Here is a 21,219-nt window from a genome sequence, read left to right as displayed (position 1 = left end):
CACGTGCATAGAGGCATAACGTGAGAATATTGTTAGTGACATCCCTCCCAAATCTGCTTACAATTCTCAAAAAGGGAAAGTTACAGAAAATTACCATCAGTTACCCCATATTTTCCTTCCTACAAAATATAATGCTAGCAAATGTACACAATTAAATGGCTCTGAACATGATTCTGTATAGCTGAGGTCATAATTGGAAAGCTAGCTTTTAGGGTGTAGCAGAAGTATGACAACATCCTAATAGAAGGGTTTATCCCAGAGGCTGATACATATCCACACCATAGCCATTAACAAACCTTATTCTTTTGTTTCTCATGGTTAACCAAAGTGAACATTCCAACTACAGGATAAAACTTGCCCATTGCCTTTCACAGTATGCTCACCAAGGCTGGTAGACTCTGTGAGGTTCAGGCTGTGCTGCGAAAGACCCATGGACTGTCTTGGCGAGGATGAAATGGAAACCTGAGACTGAGCCCTGCTACAGCTGCCATGGTTTTCAGACTTCAACCGGTCATTTTCTGCTTTTAACTTCTCAATCTCGCTCTTGAAAAGAAAAGTCAGTAGAAAAGACGTACATGCTACCTCAATTCATTTATGAGTGGCTGCAAGTATACGTTTCAAGAAACTAACTAAAGTATCTAAAGAATAAACCCCAGATATTTAATAAGATGCACTTTTCAAAATCCCTTTGAAAAACCTGCATACTAAGAAGTCTAAGGGGTTCAGACTTTGTAGTGACTGTAGGCCAAATGTACGCACACACCAAGGGCTCCTTGTGTTCCTCCATTCCATCCCACAAGCTCCTTGTGTGCCATCCTCCCATCCCACTATATTTCTGGGATTCCCTGAAATCTCTCTCCCTGCCAGGGGTTGTGTGCCCCTCTCCATTTCCCCTCCTCTCACTCCTGGGTTCCCCATTCTCTCTTTTCAAGGCAGAGGCTCAGCGTGTGTCCCAATTCCTCCTTCCACCTGTACCATGGTTCTTCAGTCTCCCCTTCCTGCTAGAGGTTCTTGTATTTCACTCTATTGCCATTCTCCCACATGCTGGGGGCTTTGTGTGCATTCACCCCTCTACCATACCAGGATCCCACAGTCTCCCCCAGACCAGGGATTCTGTGTGTCTCCCATTTCCTATCTCCAATTTCAGGGTGCCCCAATTCCCCCTACACCAGGGGCTGTGTGCCCCCCAGTTCTAGGGGTCCTCCCCCTACTCCTCCCTCCATTTCCAGGGGTCCCACATCCTCCTCACCATGTCAGGGTCTGTGTACATGTTCCCATTTCCTCTTGTACCGACCATTTCTCCCTAGCCCTACCACCCTAGTTGGCCGAGCTTGCAAAGGCCTCACAGTCAACTCAGAAATACTGTCCCTCATTTCCTTCTTTTGAATTTGCACTGTTCCCCCAAATCAACAGAATTCTGGCCACTGATGCCTAGAATATTCCCTGAAATGTTTGAATTGATTGGATGCAGCATTCAAACATTATTGTGTTACATACAGACAAAAAGAGAAATGCCGTTAAGTGTAAGGCTTTTGCAAGTTCGTCCAATGAAAATCCTTTACATTCTGATACAAGTTTCCCAAGGCACACTACAAATCACTTCCCCACCCCCACTGACATGCAGTCACCCCTGGGTAGAGCATGGCAACTGGCTAAATGACCACTGGTGGTGGATGAAGTGATTTCTTTAAACCAGTAGCTTGTAAGATTGAAAGTGTAATGCCAGAGGCGTGGGTTACCATGTCTACATTGGTGAGAAGAGCCATGGGATCTTCAATGGCCATGAGGCGTCAGTGGACCTTGATTTTACAGTAGTATGGTGGACTGCTCAGTCTTTAACAGATAAAAGCAAATTTTAATTTTTTTGGTTTTTGTTCCATTCCTACCTGCATCCTGTTCATAGCCTCCCGAAGCTGGTCTAGCTGGTGGGCAGAGCTAAGGGCCTCCAGACGAATATCAGTCAGTTTCATCTCTTTGTCTCTTAGCTCGTTGCGTAACTGCATGACTGTTTCAGCTTCACTGTCAGTACATTCAGAAATACTGGGAAAGGTTATAAAACAGTCAGTTAACCAGAGAACTTGGGAGCATTACTTTCAAATGCTGTTTCAGAGTATTTAATTAATAAAGCAAAAACAATTTCCCCTGATTCAGCAAGATGTGCTTGATGAAGAAAAATCAGTTGCTGCTTACAGCACCAGTGATGACATAGATAAAGTTCTACATAGAAGTTTTTGCCCCACTTTCTCCTCAATTCTAAAATACTGATATAAAATTCCTGCAAAATTTTGCCCCATTGTCGCTCTAGTTAGCTATGTCTAATTTGTTATCCCTTGAGATTTTCTCATCCAATTATCTGATATTAACATTAAAACACTCTTTTCTTCCAATTCTTGAATATTGATTGATATAAAATCCTTGCAAAATTTGCTAATTTTCTCTCTAATTATCATATACGGATATAAAATACACTCAAATGTTACCTCTTTATATGTATCAACTATGGCTATAAAATCCCTCAACCTTTTCCACTTTCCTCTAATTTGTGACAATGGATCTCATATTCGTACCCTTTTCTTTTTAATCACTGAACACTGATATCAATTTCAGATTTTACCATTTCTCATGTAATTACCAAGTACTGATTTGAAAAAATCCGCTCAGGTTTGGAGGCATTCCCCATATATTTTAAATGTGGGCCCCGCCTCCCCTTTTTTGGAGTGAACCTGTTGTCCTGAGTCATTCTCCATTGGAGGTACCAGGGAGATTAAATTCCCTCCCTTCCCATGATCATACCACCCATGGGCTCATCCAGCCCAGTATCTGTTGACCTTTATGTCGATAAACTGGAGAGGGTTCACAAGAATGATTCAAGGATTAGAAAACATACCTTAGAGTCATAGACTCAAAAAGCTCAATCTATTTCGCTTAACAAAGACGGTAAGGGGGATGACTTGATTACAGTTTATAAGTATCTATACAGGAAACAAATATTTAATAATGGACCCTTCGGTCTAGCAGAGAAAGGTATAAACAACCCAAGGGCTGGAAGTGGAAGCTAGACAAATTCAGACTGGAAATATGGCATACATTTTTAGCAGTGAAAGTAATTAACCACTGGAACAATTTACCAAGTGTCGTGGTGGATTCTGCATCACCGATAATTTTAAAATCAAGATTAAATGGTTTTTTTAAAAGAGATGTGCTAGGAATTATTTTGAGGAAGTTCTATGGCCTGTGTTATACAGGAGGTCAGACTAGATGGTCTAATGGTCCCTTCTGGTCTTGGAATCTATGAACCTATGACTCTGAAACATCAGAAACTATCTCTACCAGCACAGGAATTATGCTTTGAGGGTAATAAGATTAGCACATGGAACTGAATTCTGGCCATTACCAATCATTGGAGAACATTAGTATTTCTTTCAAAGTAGTCATCATGCAGGAAATCTTTTAAATGCAAAAAATCTAAATAAATTAAGGAAGTACAGAGAGTAGCAGCAGTCACTTGGAGATTGATGAGTTTACAGAAAGATTTAAAGCTCAACAGGTGTGCACAGGTGGGCTTCCCTGAATGATTCTGGAGGGCTTTGGAACCCTGCACCTATTCAGACATGATAAATTCCTGCTCGCTTTAAACCACTCATGCGTAAAAGTTTATTTTGATGGCATTTTTGTTGTTCTCCCCCAAGACTCTGGGTGAACAGCCTTTCCGCACATACATTTTCTGGAAGATTGCCATGCTCCCTCTTCACTCTGCTAGCCCTTCTCTTTCACTCTGCCGGAGCCTTTTACTCAATGCAAAGCGATTAAACAGATTGAAGCTGATGTTCAGGTGCACGAGTTTGTACATAGGAAGATCAGCACCAGACGTGTATGCTTTCAGGGAGGTTTCAGTTTAAAATGTCTCTGCCTAAATTCCTAAGTAATGAACAAAGTTTTCCCTCCCATCAGACAACAAATAAACCAAAACATATGCACCTCACTCATACTGATGCCCTCCCCACAGATGAAGTATTTGACCTTTTCTCAATTCATCTCTAGCTCATTGGCTCTCCAGATACTTGTCAAGACTAGCCATATTCACAGCGTATTTTGATTGATGACAGATATAATCAAAAAAGATATGATGAATTTCAACATTAAAAGCAGGCTTTAAGCTTTGACTATTCCATAGTATTATGGGCTGAGGTTGCTTGAAAGTGATGATGATGATGCAGTTAAGAGGTAGAAGAACCGTGACCTTTAAATGCGGTGGGGGGATTATTTCATGCTAGCAACATTTTATTGCCATTGTTCTCTTGAATCATACCTCCTTACATGGAAACAAATGATGGGAAACTTCAAGTTTGGATACTATTCAAATATATTTGATCTGAAATCAATCTGGAAGTCTCATGAGACAGGATCGCTTACAATATTTTCAATGCTTCCTATTTCTACTGATCCAAATCAAAGTGAAGAAGTTACTGATGCACTGTAATTATAAAACAGCTTTACAAGATTCTCTCAGCACTTTATAAACATTAATTTATCCTCAAAACACCTCTCTGAAGGAGGCACTATTAACCTCATTTTACAAATTGTCAAACTGAAACATAGAGAGATTATGTGGTCTGCCCAAGGTCCCGTAGCGAGTCAAATGACAGAGTGGAGAATTGGGCTTTTGGCATAAATGTTTGGAACAATTCTTATCATTACTTGAACTAGTTCAACCACTTTGAAATTAAACTCTTCTCTGAAGCTTATAGCAATGTGTGTTGTCTTTACTTAACAGAAAATATGAAATCCCAGATGCCAGCCTGTGTTGGAACGTTGATAGCACGAGGAGAAGTTTCAATTAGTTCTGCAGTCCAAGATCACTTTGGTTGCAATCACTTCCCTTACATGGTGAAAATACTGAATTACTCTATAGAAGAGAGTTGATGTCTTTTGTGTCTTTGGAGTATTATGGTTATGATGCTGGATTGGGACTCAGGATATATATTCCCAGCTCTGCCACAGACTTCCTGCTACTCCCCTGGCAAGTCATCTAATCTCTCTGTACTCCTGCTGTAAAATAGGGATACTACTACTACCACTTCCTTTCTTCCACGTTTGGTTTACCTTATCTACTTAGATTGTGAAATCTTCAGGGCAGACATTATGTGAAATCCAGGCTTCATTTAAGTCAGTGGGAAAACACTGAGTTCAGAATTTCACCCAGAACTGTGTGAATGTATGTGTATATATGTATGGCAAAATGGGGCTCCGATCTCATCTTGGGGTAATATCACTAAATAATATATGGCACTCCTCATTCCGTTAGCTCATTCAGTCCTACTTCTCTGTCTGCTCCTTACAGTACATTTCCTACTGTTGCATTTCCAAACCACTCATTTTAAGAGATTTTAAAAAATAAAAATGACACTTACAGAGAATTGGAATGAGAAGCTCTGAGCAACGGGGTAGAAACAGTTGAGCCATTGTGTGGCAGCTTTGGTGATGAAGGTAATGACGAATCAGTCATCTCCTCAATATCTGAATGAGAAGATGCTGACTTAGGGGATTTCTTTTTACCAAATGCTTGCTTGAAGGAGCTGCGTAACTGAAACAACAAAATCATAACAGTAGAGACATCATAAAGAATGCATCTAACCAATAAATTAAGCCACAAAGTAAAAACTCTAGCATGCAAATCTTTCCAACAAAATGGCAACAAATTCTTCATATTAATCTTAGCCATTTTATAAGATTAATAGGGGAATCTAGAATAAGCTCTTGAAAGGGCTAGATGTTGATACCTCCTGTTTTTAGAGTGTCTCCCTTACAACAAATACTGAATTCCATTCAGCACAAGAAACGTTGTAACAATGTTATTGCAACTTGCAGTTATAAAGCAACACCGCTCAGACAAGGTTACTGATGCTGATGGGGTTAGTCATGTAAATGGATGGGTTAGCTTTGTATTTTATAGTTTAAAGTAGGTCTTCCTTACCTCATTGACCTGCCAGAGGAAGCGCAAGCAAAAGGGAAGGGGGAAGGAAAAAAGACAAGTTTTAACAGAGAAAGCCAGTGACGGGGAAAGCTTTGGATCTCAGACAAACATGACCAATAAACAACAAACACACCAGAAATAATTTTAAACAGGAATCCGAGTACATGGAGCTATATTCTCTAAAAATGGGACCTTCAAACACACGGTCATTTCACATCACATGGCACACAGATCTGAATCTCAATACTGCCTAAATCTTATTTTCTCCTTGGCTAGTAATCTCTTAACTGAGTTGCTGAGGCACCGGTACATTGTGTCTTCCTTCACGGGATAAATATTTCGTCAGATTAAAATATTCAGCTTCTCTACCTATCCGCAACTAGTAAATCCTTTGAATGGGAATCCGACTTACAAAACAACTGAAAAATCAAGTATGATTATGACTAAACTGGTGGGTCCCTGAGATCTCAGTTCATTACAAAAGTGTAACTCACATGTTTTATAGGTGAATAAGATTTTTTTTAATTGCACTAAGTTTACAGTGGCAACATGTCTCTGAAGTGCCTTTATTTTAGCCTGAAGGTAATGTTTCACTATGTAATTAGACATTCTGAGTTTAGACAAGACCTCACAAATATTTGTGAAATAAGCATTCTACATTCACTGGGTGCAACTTATGTCCAGTTTATAAATAAAGAATTAATTTTATATCCATTCTTCATTCTGCTATAATGTGCTCCTTTGATGAAATCAAGATACTATTCCTCTGTTTACCCCAACTTCACTAAGACTCTATATATTCATCTTTTTCACAATAAATAAATGTCCCCTAACCCACACTAAGAGTAGCTGAATGACAAATGAGATATGTAGCTTGGTGCTAGGATGAAATCTTCCAGACTATGGAAACATAAAATAACTAATAGAGTAGGACTGAAAAGATATGATGAGGTATTGATCATGACTGAGGGATTACTGATCATATAGCGGATGTGAAAAAGACTCATTAACTGTTTACAAGCAGGAGAGAAAATAAAGTCCACCTTGCCAGCAGAGTGCCCCAACAAGTAACACACAAGACACCCTGTGAGGATTTGGAGAAGCCACTGTTTTCATTGAACCCAAGGTTTTGGACAGTGTGGGGAGGGGAGAGAAAGTGTTATGATTAAAATATGGAAGTGAAACCACTGGGATAGAAAAGATACTTTAAAATGAGATTCTGTTCAAGTAAAATGTTGCAGTCTCATGGTACAAAGGGAGTTTCAGACATAACCGTAACAGGATCACTGATAATTTCAGAATAAATGTTCACAAGAGCAAACTATAACATTTTGTAGCAGCATATTTATAATTTCAGTGTGCTAAGGATCCAGGAACATTTACGCTGAGTGGGAAGGAGGGTGTGGACTGCTGTATTGACTACATTACAAGAACTAAGTATTTTAGTCAAAACAAAAACAAAGCTAATGTTACTACAGCAGCAATGGTTTAATTAAAAATGGAGTTTAATACTGTGTACCTTTCCTCCAGTGCATGGTACCTTGTATAGAACACATGATGAGCAAAGAAAGAGAAGTGGAAAGTGAAAGATGGTTATTTTGAAACCTTTTGGAAGAAATTTCTATCACAAGAGAACTTTAAAAACTGATTCATTTGATTTAAAAATTTCATGGTAGCATTCAGAACACAGCCCAAGTTAAAATGGAATGAATGCACTCAGAGGAGGAAAGCAATATGAGCTAAGAGGCTTAATCTTCCTTCATTGTGAATTGTTTAATTTAATATATGTACTTGGCGTTTTCTCTAATGTTTTATACTAATAGACTAGATTATGTATGTCTCTTAGCCAGGATTAGTCTTTGAGAGATACAACAACTACAGGTTTTATGACTGGCTTTTTGGCTAGTGAAGGTAAAATTCTTTTCCATGCCGAGGGCCAGCACAAGCATAGGCATCACTTAAGATTCACTTATGTCTTCAAAATAGGGCTTAGGGTTGAGTTAAGTGGTGCATAGTCCTTGTGCTGACCTGATGCACAAGGGTGAATTTCAACCTAGATGTTAATAGGACAATTTTATATTCATTTCACGCAATCTCCTGAAGTACACTCACCCAGTTCTTCCTCTTCTTTTTCTTTGAATCACTCTCTATGTTGCTTCCCACACTGGAGTGACTAGTAGCACTGTTAATACTAGACACACTATCTGAAGAGTGTTGCCTTCTGATTCGCAGGTCAGCAGGCTGGGCAGTCCCAGTACCTGAATATTAACAGCAACATAGTCAAATTTACTGGAGATATTTCAATATCTCCACTGGTCACTCAAAAATATTTCAGGAATTAAGAGCATTTAGAATCACTTGCACAAAATGATGCATTGCATAGTTCACAGCAATATTCCTTGTTTCTCGTGGTGCAATTAATATTTCACATACGAGTCTGCAAACCTTTCCTCATGCAAATAGTCCCAATTTAAGTCAGTGAGACAAGTAATGTGAGGGAGACTTTGCAGGATCAGGCCCTTGCTTTGCACTGGAAATTAAAAAAAATATTAAAAAAAGAATCAGGTAATTACTTAGAGATTTCACGTATCTGCAACTCTCAGAAAGGGGATTCTGTTCCTTTATTGTGCTGCTGTGTAGAGATGAGAATTATGAAATACTTACAGTGAATTTTAGCAATATAGCAACTGCAGATAGCAAAGTTTTGTTAAACTGCTGATAACAGTTTATTTAAATAGAAGGGACCAATGAAAATCATAGGGCTCTACTGAGATACAAATGTATACATCTCCATTTTACATCAAAGCAGGAGCAAATACAGTTGATATATACAAAGCCAGACTCTGGCAAGGTAAATTGCATCAGATATTACCAAGAGGACTAATGTCTCAGGAGTGCTACACTGCTGTTAAAAGTAGAGTTTGCCTCTTTACCTTTGCAGGTGAGCTCAGGTGTGTTAATTACTCCATTAATGGCAGCTTGGGCAGCAGCATTCTGCTTTTTCAGAAGTTCAATGGTTCTCCTTAACTCATTCAGTTCTGAATCCTGAAATGAAAAAGAAACCAATGAGATATCTATACAGTTAGATTCCATGTAAGTATTCCCAGGCAGCCTCCTTTCAATCTTGGTTTAGGTGCTTGGTGAATGGTCTGGGGTGCATAAGAAATGTGCTGAGGCTTGGTGTATACTGTACGATTGTCTGGACCTTGAAAGCATTACTTTCTAGGGGTTCAGATATTGTCATTCCACAATGTGGAGAAATTATTGTACATTAAAGTAGCACTAAAAATTGGTGATTGTACAAAGCACAGTAATTTTTAATAGTGTTTTTACTGGATATATGCATGTATGTGTTGGGAAGAAGACAAACTGTAATAAAAAGCAATAATTAGCGCTTCTTTTGTTCCAAGCAACTTACAGTCATTATCTAATCAGTCCTCACAACACCCCATGAGGTAAGCAATTTTACAGGTGTGGAAACCGAGGCAGAAAGATTATGTGATTTGCCCAAGGCTACAAAGGAAGTCACAGTGTCAGAGATGGAAACAGAACTTAGGAAAGATCCAGGTTCCCATTCTTGTGCTGTGTCCCAATAATCACATGCACATTTTTATTTTAAAATACAAATGAAAGGATTATCCTCTTTCATAAGACCGTAAGAACGGCCAAACTGGGTTAGACCAATGTCCATTTAGCCCAGTATCCTGTCTTTGGACAGTGGCCAGTTCCAGCTGCTTCCAAGGGAACGAACAGAACAGGGCAACTTACCAAATTTGTAAGACAGATTTGATAAAAATACCGCTACTGTGAATTAATTTTTAAAAATCACTTGGTCCTCCTCCTCATTGGGATGTGTGCATCTACACATACGCATACTGAACAAATGTTTCTCAAACTTGCCTTTTGTTCTGCTGTCATAGTCAAACTCTGTAGTCTGATAGTCATGTTTCCAAGGCTCTGCTCAAACGCTGCCACAAGGTGAGCCTGAAAATTAAATGAGAATGTAGAATGAATACTGTTCTCTCCACCAAATAAAAGTGTGTGCTTATTTAAGTATTTAAGAAAAGTTATATGGCATCTTCCAGTGTTTGCTAACTATATACTACATAAAGAAGTAGAGAGGTTAGAGTAGGCTTGGCAAAATAGGAACAACTCTTGGCAAAAACATTTACAAACAAAACTTCTAGCAGTGACTTATGTGTGCCAGAAGGTAACAATTTTGAAAATCCTCGAGCTTTGGGGCATAAACCAACCTCTGATTACTGGAGGTTAGCAGGAACCCTTCCTGGGGTGCAGATTATCCCACAATTGCCAACTGCAGTGTTTCTTCCTCTGGAGCAGTTGATACTGGTCATTGCTGGTGACAGGATACTAAACTAGAAGGATCATTAGTCTGATCTGGCATGGCAATACTTGGATTTCCTAAAGACATTCTGCTCATAGTAGAGATATTCTTTACAGTTCTCCCTGATTAATATTCTACATCCATTTTTCACTATGAGATCAGTGGACGGAACAGGAATCTCACAAATGTACAGATATATCAGCAAATAATTGCAATCTGTTCTGGACTGGAGTTTTTATTTATTCTGAAAAGAAAATACAATTCTCCGTATAGAGGATAACAGAGTGAGAACTGTTCTAGAGTAACTGGGAATAAAATGCCTTTGAAAAACACAGTCTCATAATAGGTCCAGTCCATTTTATATATTTTTCACAGTAGTTTAAAGCTGCTTGGATTTCATTCTAACCGGGAAACTTTTATTCTGCTGCTTTGTTCAGCTGGAAGGAACTATTTGACCCACTGTTGGAAATGTGAGACAACATCATTTAATTTTTTTGTAAAGAATATTTCAGGGACTAAATTTTGTCCTTTGGATATTAAGGAACAATACAAAAGCAGATTTTCTATCCACCACAATCTCTATATAGACTAAGTTTTCAGTACCTTTGTACTTCCAAAGCACCTCTTACCAAAGAGACTCAAAGCATTTTACAAACAGTAAGCCTCATCTCAGGTAGTTAAGTATTACTACAGCCATTTCTCATATGAGGAAACTGAGGCATAAAGAGGTTAAATGGGTTGTTCCAAGCCACAAAGCAAGTTTGGGACAGAGTGGGGAAGAGAACCCAGAAACCTTGACCCCCACTATCCCATTAGATGACAACATCTTGCTTTATTCATGAATTCTTTTACAAAGAGACATAAAGGCTCCATGGTGGCCATGATATGATGAATTATTTTTGTTTACGGATGGAAAAGGGAGAGTGAAAGATTAAAATAGGAGGCATAGGAGGGGTGTGAATACATGTGCAGGGGGAAAGACTCTCCAGGGCTTTGTCAATGACATGGAGGTCCCCCCTATTATTTAAATAGTAGAATTAAATAATAAAGAAGTGGCTATATAAAAACTGTACATAACTGCAGTGATGGAACTCTAAAGGGCATACAATGATTCTCTGAAGGTGTACACACCAATGTTGTCTCTATGAAATATCCCAAACTATATGTATTACTACTGTTTCTGATTTTACCTGACACAGAATTATCTTCCCTTTACTGAATTGCCATTAAAAATCAACTGGGAAATCAGCCAGTAGAATGATTCAAAAATACTCCACAAAACATTTTAAATACTTCAGTTTCAGGATTTTAAAATATGATCAAAATGTGCAGGTTTCACATATAGCAACAGTTTGCAAACATGATATAATTTGATTTTAGCATGGCTTTTGACACATGATATTCTCGTAAGCAAACTAGGAAAATGTGGTTTAGATTAAATTACTATAAAGTAGGTTCAGAACTGGTTGACAAACCATATTCAAAGACTGGTTATCAATGGTTTACTATCAAATTGGGAGGATATATCTAGTAGGGTCCTGCAGGTATCTGTCCTGGGTCTGGTACAACTCAATATTTTCATTAGTGACTTGGATAATGCAGTGGAGAGTCTGCATATAAAATGTGAAGATGACAGCAAGATGGGAGGGGTTGCTAGCACTTTGGAGCACAGGATTAGAATTCAAAATGACCGTGAAAAATTGGAGAATTGGTCTGAAATAAATGAGATGAAATTCAATAAAGACAAGTTCAAAGTATCACACTTAGGAAGGAAAAATCAAATGCACAACTACAAAATGGGGAATAACTGGCTAAGCGGAGTGCTGCAGAAAAGGATCTGAGGGTTATAGTGGAATGTGATGCAGTTGCAAACAGGACTAATACCACTCTGAGGTATATTAACAGGAGGGTCATATGCAATACACGGGTGTGACAGTCTACCCTTTTATTCATCCTTTTTACAAAACTATAATACATTTTATACTAAGTATGCATTGCGAGGTATCATTTGAAAACTTAAATCTGCTGAACATTATTGCCCTGGTCAAATGTGTGTGGCAACATTGTATGTAGAGTTATAAAATTCTACTGTATAAGACATGTTCCAAGTCTGGGGAAACAACTTCAAACCAGTTCCCCAGAAACAAAAGACAAACTGATGTCTCAGCCAGGTCTCAACACAATCTTATGGACTATCACCTGATTAAGCGATCATTCTCTGGTAGAAAGAAAGGTGTGAGAAAGAAATTTACATTTTGGCAATGGAACAGCTGGGGGTTCCCTTGTAAACAGACTGGCTGTTGCCTGAACCTCAGCTGGAGATGATTCTCAAAGTGGAGGAGAAAGATATAAATATGAGCAAACACCTCTCTCCCCTTATCTCTACTCACATCATCAACAACATCTGAAAGGGAATGAAAGCATGATTGAACTGGAGGAGGAATCTTGACAGAAGAAGAATCCAGCCAGACTGCTATAAACATATGGTGAGAGAAACCTTTTTGCTTTGAATTCACTCAGCTTGATAAGTTAGATATTAGTTATTTCTTTGTAACCAATTCTGACTTTTATGCCTCATTGCTTGTAATCACTTAAAATCTAACTTTCTGTTGTAGTTAAACTTGTTTTATTGTTTTATCTATGCCAGTGCGTTGGGATTGACGTGTTTAGGAAGCTTCATTTGAGATAACAAGGTTTGTGTATATCATTTTCTATTAATATATAATTATATATATAAATTATATAAGCTCGTATTGTCCAAGAAGGTACTGGGCAGTACAAGAAACACGTTTCTAGGGAAAAGTCTGGGACTCGGAATTTGCTGGTGTCACACTGCAATATTATTCAAGAGTGGTTAGCTAAGAGCACTCATATAACTCAGCTAGGAGTCATTTACATGCTGGAGGATGTGTGTGTGTGTGTGTGTGTGTGTCAGAGGTTGTGAGAGAGAGTGAGAAGGCCAAGAGTGGTTGCTCTCTCAGCAAAGCAGTGTAAAAGACACCCCAGGTTGGAGAATTGGGGGGACACAGCTGTCCATTAATCCAAATTATACCTGGGAACGTCACATTGGGAGGTAATCGTTCCACGCTACTCAGCTCTGGTGAGACCTCAGCTAGAGTACGTTTCCAGTTTTGGGCCCTACACTTTAAGAAAGATGTTGACAAACTGGTATGTGTCCAAAGGAGGGCAACAAAAATAAGATTGAGAAAACATGACATAGGGGGAAGGGTTAAAAAAATCGGATATTTTTAGACCTGAGAGAAGAAGGCTGAGGGGGAACCTCATAATCTTCAAATATGTTAAATGCTGTTATTAAGAGCAATGGTGAAGGTAGGACAAGAAATAATGAGCTTAAACTGCAGCAAGAGAGATTTACATTAGGTATTAGAAAAAACTTTCTAACTCTAAAACTAGTTAAATACTAGAATAGGCTTCCAAGGAAGGTAGTGGAATCCTCGTCAAGGAGGATTTTAAAAACAGGTTAGACAAAGACCTGTGAGTGATGCGTTAGGTATACATGATCCTGCCTCAGCACAGGGTAGATGACCTGACAAGGTCCCTTGCAGGCCTACATTTCTATGATTCTATACCATGTTTCTCATAAATATTAAGTGCATAGATACAATTGTGACAATTATATGCTTTTGAAGGGGGAAGGCAATGACTGAGTTTGCTGGCAAAAGCTAGTGACTGCACATATAGCTGCTGCTGGCTTCTGCTTGACCAGCCGTTATCTTCTAAAATTGTTAAAATGTAGTTAGAGTTTCAATTTCTAGGACAAAACTAAATTCCAAATGAATTTCTCACAGCTGCTTTTAAGTCAAGCTACAAAAGCGCTATCACACATTGATGTGCTAATCTCACCTTAAAAGAAATACTCACCAGAGAGAGAGCGAGAGAGAGCTTTTGTCAAATGAATTATTTATTAATCTATTTATAAACTAACAGTGTAGGGGTTTAAAAAAAACTCTTATCCCAGATAGGCTTGTAGACTCTCAGCAAAATAACAGGACACTGTGGAATTTTACAAGCAAATAGTCTAAAGCAAAAGTCCATTACCAGGATTTTTCTATTTCTTACCAAGCCTTCATTCTAGCTATGTAGAATATTAAAATCAGAGCTGTACAGAGCTTAATATTTTAGATCTCTATTAAAATTTGACTAAAAAATCTACAAAGTTAAATAAAAAACAATACACTGCTAAGTAACTAATTAACCAACTCACAGAAATGCTTAGTAACAAATATTAAACTTGAGTTTGATAATTATCCTTTCCTTAGATAGGATAGTCAATAATTCATCTGCAGTATTCATAATATAAGTGTCTTAAGAAAACAAGATTGAACCTCACTAGCCTGCAGCTTGATTTTGGTAACAGAGGCTGAGAATCTTTTCCGACTGCTGAATAGGGAGAATATTGCAAGTCAGTTTAGGTCCAACATGTCTTTTTTGCATAGAAGGATAATGGCTGAGGCCGGGACAGTGTGAAGGAGTTGCCAATTTACTAGAGAATTTCAGAGCTCACATTTTGCATTCAGCTAGAGTTCTTCAGAAAAGTTTAAGGTTGATGGAGATGCCATCAAAAGGAGGACCAGAAGAGCCATTGATTAAATATCATTCCAGGAATTCCAGATGTTCAGACCAGTTTTTCTTCATGTTTTCCTATTTCCATGGAATGCAACATTATATTAAAAATATAGTTCAGGCTTGAAAATAAAATAATTGATGCTAATAGAAAATGATGCAACATCCATCAAATTTCCTCGCTTTCAGGTCTTCACACACGGGTCCATATGAAGTTCAACTGTTTTTCCCCTTTATTACTACTGACATCAACTATCACTTCGAAATGCGTATTTTCAGCTTCGAAAAGCAAGCAAGTAGAAATGCAAAATCCTCCACTGTACAAATAAGGAATGAACTTTGAACTGTTTTCCTCAACTTTCTGTTAGAGGTATTCATGTAGCTAAAATCATTTTACCACTAATGTTTAAAGTTGCTGTAAATTTGCCAAATTGACTTGGAAATGGTTGCTCTTCAATTAAATAATAATTCTGTAATATTCTCACTTTCTTGCACATCCACCAAGAAAACAAAAATATTGGAGCTCAGTTTGCCTTGAGATAAGAGAAGTGCTGTGGTCCCTGAACTTAAATGGCTGCAATGCAAATATGTGAATCTCCCCAAGGTTTTGTACTCAGAATATAGGGCTTGAGGGTAGAGATAAGCCAGTATGAAGAGGACTGAACAGATACCAACATGTGGGCAATTAGAAGTTCTGTATTTCAGTAGAGTTTCTGCAGTTGTCTAGATGACACTTTTATAGACTCATAAATGCAAGTGCTGTTACAATGTATATAGACAGAATACTCAGTGCACTATCAACACAGGAAATAATTATCTAGGATATTTTAAATGACTGGTGATCAGTGTGATAACCAACCGCCTCTAACAGCAAAGGAAATCCTGCTGCTCTAGCGTCATACATAATAATATTTGTCGTTAGTACTCTGCAACATATTATAATGTTGACTGCAACGTATTATAATACAATACTATATGCTGTATTGAGAAGAACACGTATTTTCTGAAGTTGTACAAGTCTAAACTATAGGGGCTGCAGGGGTGGGGAGGAGAAAAGTGCTAACAGTAAGTCTACAGCTGCTTTAAATGAGGGAAGGCATGAAGGTTATCAGCCATATATCTGCAACTTGTAAATTCAACATTCACTTCCTATCTACCCCAGTTTATTATGAAAGGAGAGTTTTCATTTCTTTGTCCAGATGATGTCTGGAATTGGCAGCTGTAACCACTGAAGACCTATTATCTGAGAGGTACTTGTCCAGTCTCATTGCTTGAAGCTAAATGAAGAGAAATATTTCTGTTATACACTTCTACCCAGGAGTCTTCACAATGGTACATAATCCACCTCGTTATAAATTGCAGGAGTTAGGTCTCACAGGATGGAGTTTCCATCTTAAATCAGTTTTAATTCTAACTTTGAACTGTGTGGGAGGCTTTTTTTTTTTTTTTTTAATAAATTGCACTGTTTAGCCCAAGAAAAGCAAAATCCTCAAAATCTTAACACTTTGCTCATTGTCCATTTTTCAGGACCCACTTCCCTTAATAACCTGACATTTTCTTTTTAAATCTCTCCTTTCTTGCCATACCCTACCCTACCCTACTTCTATACTACATGTTATTTTCTGAGTTTCTGATTCAAACTTTCCTGAACTTTGGTGGTGGTCAGATCTATTTTTTTTATTCAGGTCATTATAATGACAGGGGCCAGAGTAATGAAGTTTGGAATTTTAGACCTGTATCTGAATGGCCCCAAAATTCTGAGTTGAGCCTTCCTCTGATCCTTTTCTTTAAAAAACAAAACACCAGTGAGCATTAGCAACAGAATACACGATCTATAAGACACTAAATATTCTCACAATCTGCAAAGAAAAAATAATCACATTTAATACACAGTCTCCGACCAGAAGAGAGAGATTGGAATAGTAAGAATTAACTTGATGCGACAGAAGACTCATTTTCCCAGTGCCATGCCAGAATAAGATGTGAATTTAAAGTGGATTAACAATTCCCAATATATTCCATCTGTGGATGTTCTTACTCTTGAATAAGAGTGCTTTATTCCAAATTATCTTAATTTACTTAGATTAAGCTAATTTGGAATAAGGCACAAAAAGTTAATCCTGAATATATTCCTGTGTAGACAAACCCTTAATATACATAATATTGAATACATACTTGCCTACCCTTTGCCACAAAAATTGATGATAATCAAAATAAACTAATGATATTTTATTCTCAGATCAAAAATAATTACGTACACTGAGCAAGTACAAATTGTATATATGTATTTTAAATCTGTCCACTAGAGAAAAGGTCATTCTCTCATCTACGTATATACAGAATGGTAAAACCTTTCATGTAGCCATTCCAGACTTGTACTTCATCAGCACATAGCTGACTTATCCCAAATAACTGTTCTCACACTCACAATGAAAACAAACATGAATAGTACAATAACATGAGGATATATGTGGCTGTCATGCCCCTCACACCCTATGAAAATAAACAGAGCTGAGACTGTGAGAAAAATGGCTGAAAATAAAACAAGTTAAATACCCACTACATGTGTTGGAAAACCAAAATGTTTATTTTAAAAACACTGGATTGAATAATTTCTTTTGGGCGGTGGGGGGGATGCTATGTTCAGTAACAATGAGGAATATCATTTACAATCTTTGAGAAAGTGAAAAAAATATGGTGAATGGGACTGCATGGATCAAGGGATAAGTAAACAGTTACAGAGCCTTTCAACTTTCAGTTGCCCTTTTGAAGCCATTTAAAGTGACCACAAGTTGTTACTATCTTGTAATTGTTCAGTGAGTAGGGTTGCCAACCCTCCAGGATTGTCTGGGAGTCTCCAGGAATTAAATGTTAATCTTTAGTTAAAGATTATGTCATGTGATTAAACCGCCAGGAATATGTCCAACCAAAACTGGCAACCCTATCAGTGGGCTATAGGAAATAGGTTGGAGGGCCTTGGTTCACTTTTTAGTGAAAACAAGCCCTTTCCACAAAATTATCACCACAATCCATGATGGTAGCCTCAGCAAAGTGGCCACAGGAAATAGAGTAACCTTTTGCAGAAAGGTGGTTCACCCCAGGTTCAGGCTGGGGCACACTGGCAGGACAGTCTGGGGAAGGCTGTACTGCCAGTGACTCAGCTCCACCTGTTTTGTGGATAAATAAGGGACTTCAGTACTCAGGGCTGTCAAGGCCTTAGCACATTACAGCAGTGCTAAATTCACTCTGAAGAAAGTGAAATGGAAAAAAGAAAGTAGTAAATGTGGCTAATTTTACAAAAAGCAAATGGAGTATCAACATGGAGGACAATCTGTTCAGACAATGGCACCATAAGTACCAGGCAGAAATATTTTGAGACTAGAAGTTTTTGGAAAGAGCAGTTCCTCCTCCTTCAAGGAGGAGGAACGGCAGGGATGCTGAATGGCTTCTTAGTATAGACAAAGAAGGGAAGTAATTGCTGCCCTAGAGAGAACATTTCTTCTCTACAGTCTGAAGTGGTTACTCTTCCAAATCAGTAGGCAGAGCAGCCCCTTGAGTGCAAAATGGAGCCTAACTTACATGAACAGTTGCATAATTTGTTGTAAGGAGCAGAAGCTGGAGTAGTTCAAGAATAATTACTGTCAGCAAAAAAAACAAACTTAAGAAAACTCTGTAAAAGACTTGGCCTACATTTAAGAAAGCAAAGCCCACTTTTCTGTAGACACTGCACATTAAGATGAGTTTTAAAAGATATTAGATACAAATGAGGTGGTTTGAATGAAATCATTTGATGTAGTCAGGTATTTTCATCTGCAGGGCAAAGTTAACAATTTTCATTTTGGGGGTTGTTTTGCTTTTTGCTCCTGGAACGTGGCAAAGTACTAAATGTAGCCTTAATTTTCTTTCCTTAACCTATATGGTCTCAAGTTGCAGAGGGGGGAGGTTTAGGTTGGACATTAGGAAAAACTTTTTCACTAGTAGGGTGGTGAAGAACTGGAATGGGTTACCTAGGGAGGTGGTGGAATCTCCTTCCTTGGAGGTTTTTAAGGTCAGGCTTGACAAAGCCCTGGCTGGGATGGTTTAGTTGGGTTTGGTCCTGCTCTGAGCAGGGGGTTGGACTAGATGACCTCCTGAGGTCCCTTCCAACCCTGAGATTCTATGATTCTATATGTTAACAATTCAGTTGGCTTCCCTTTTCTATGTTTTCAAGTGTGCATGGCCAACACGCTGATATACATTAGCTCTAGTTCTGATTTCCACTTTGTGAAGGATAGTATCACTTAGGTCAAACTCATTCTTCATGTTGGTGTATTTGCTATTACCACTCATTCAAGAGCTAATGGCCATGATTTCCTCTTTGGTAACTGAGAGTTTCACATCTACCCAGTCCCATAATCCTAGAATACAAATATGAAATGGTTTTAAAATGGTCACTATTCATTTTTGTCTTATTTACATTGGAATCACTTATTTCTCCAGTGAGCTTCTGGGTTTTTTTAACCAGGATTTCAGCCACCTGTGATTACACAGTGTTGACTCCATGGGGATTAAAACCCCAATGTATCCTTGGTTTTCAATCCTTTGTTCCAAACAGCACGCAAAGGTAGTTATTTCATGGTAGGGAATATTCCTCAATGCAAACAAGTGAAAACACAGCACACACTGATTTGAATCAGATGCATTATGCTTCTTAGACCCTACCATAAACTGGTTCTCAGGGCCCTTTTTGTGTGTCAGTTTTGCCTACCCTTGCCATCAACCCACAGTGTTGAATGGTTTGTATGCTATGGGAAAACATAATGCATTTAAATCAGGTTTCTTATTTCTCATGGGCATCCGCGGTAATTCTCATCTGTCTCTTATGACCCCTTTGACACCTATATGTGAATGTAAGACCCACTTTTATGAAGAGAACTGAGTCTTCAAAGAATCTCTTTCAGTATTAACCAAACGTATGTACTTGCATGCTGTACATATACAAAAGGAACAGCCAAATCAGTATAACTGTATTTAATGGGTTTTTTTAAATAATCACTTGAACACTAGGATAGACGGGTTTTTGTTTTCAGAATGACCCAAAATGCATATATGGTAACTCCTCACTTAACATTGTAGTTACGTTCCTGAAAAATGCGACTTTAAGAGAAACCATGTTAAGCGAATCCAATTTCCCCACAAGAATTAATGTAAATGCGGGGGGGTTAGGTTCCCGGGAAATTTTTTTTTTGCCAGACAAAAGGCATTATATACATTTTAAACAAGTAATTTAATACTACGCTGGGTGGGGGGGGAGTAGTGTGCACGTGCTGTGTGTTTACAAACATACTCTACATACAGTACAGTACTATAGTTGGGAGGTGCCCCTGCCTTACCCTACACAGGCACAGCCCACTGGCACTGGAGATGAGGCAGGCAGGGAAGCTGAAGGTGCTGTAGGGTAGGAGAAGCACATTGCGCAGCAGCAGCAGCTTCCCCTACTCTGCAAGCACCAGGGGCCGGGGGGAGGAGGGCCTCAACCTGCCCACTCCCCCCCCTTCCCCCAAGTCCCCATCCCTGACCTGCCTCTTCTCTCCCCCCATCTCCTCCCCTTTACTTCCCACGCTGCATCCTCGCTCCTCCCCCCTCCCTCTCCTTCCTTCTAAAGGTGGCAAGCCAGCTGATTGCCGCGGGCAGGAGGCAGGGGAGGGAGGGGGAGCCTTCACGCTGAGTCCTCGTTCCTCCTGCTCCCTCCTGTCTGGGGCGATCAGCTGGCTTGCAGTGTTTAGGGGGCAGGAAGGAGGAGCGAAGACCCGGTGCGCAGACTCCCCTTCCCTCCCCCCCGCCTCCTGCCCAGGGCAATCAGCTGGCTTGCGGCATTCATGAGGCAGGGGAGGGAGGGGGAGCCTGCACGCAAAAGAGTCCTTGCTCCTCCCCCTGCCCTCCTGCCCCCGAAATGCTGCAAGCCAGCTGATTGCCACGGGGGGGGGGGGAGAAGAGAGAGGGAAGGTGCTGATCCGCAGGGTCTGCCGGCGGGCAGGAGGTGCGGGGGGGTGGGGGGCGTAGGGAGGCTGCCAGCTGTGGAGAAAGCAGGCAGACAAAACGTAAGAGTGAAGCATTGCAGAACTTTAAGTGAGCATGTTCCCTAATTGATCAGCAATGAAACAACATTAACTGGGACGACTTAAAGTGAGGAGTTACTGTATTTATTTTTAACACAAATATGTGACCTGAATTGATTATTATAGACTAGTGATCTTTTTGCTAATTAGGAAAACTGGGGTGGTGATTTGTGCACTACATAAGTTATCTATCAGCCTCCATTTTTCTGAATTGTACT

The 21,219-nt window shown here is 39.2% G+C and overlaps 1 protein-coding gene across 1 annotated transcript in view; it reads right to left on the bottom strand.

Annotated features, from left to right (window-relative positions):
* NAV2 (neuron navigator 2) overlaps nt 1-21,219 on the bottom strand; it is a 674,749-nt gene that overhangs the window by 21,618 nt on the left and 631,912 nt on the right. Inside the window, exons 24-30 of the mRNA XM_045013837.1 lie at nt 9,875-9,958; nt 8,908-9,019; nt 8,087-8,232; nt 5,975-5,983; nt 5,412-5,584; nt 1,887-2,040; nt 384-543 (exon numbers count right to left, since the gene is read on the bottom strand). Of these exons, the coding sequence (XP_044869772.1) occupies nt 384-543; nt 1,887-2,040; nt 5,412-5,584; nt 5,975-5,983; nt 8,087-8,232; nt 8,908-9,019; nt 9,875-9,958 (838 nt within the window). The remainder of the gene's footprint in view (nt 1-383; nt 544-1,886; nt 2,041-5,411; nt 5,585-5,974; nt 5,984-8,086; nt 8,233-8,907; nt 9,020-9,874; nt 9,959-21,219) is intronic.

The sequence above is a fragment of the Mauremys mutica genome, chromosome 4 (genome assembly GCF_020497125.1).
Source record: "Mauremys mutica isolate MM-2020 ecotype Southern chromosome 4, ASM2049712v1, whole genome shotgun sequence".
Classification (NCBI taxonomy): Eukaryota; Metazoa; Chordata; order Testudines; family Geoemydidae; genus Mauremys; species Mauremys mutica.
Note: the sequence above shows the minus strand (reverse complement) of the source record. Positions and strands in the feature narration are given on the sequence as shown.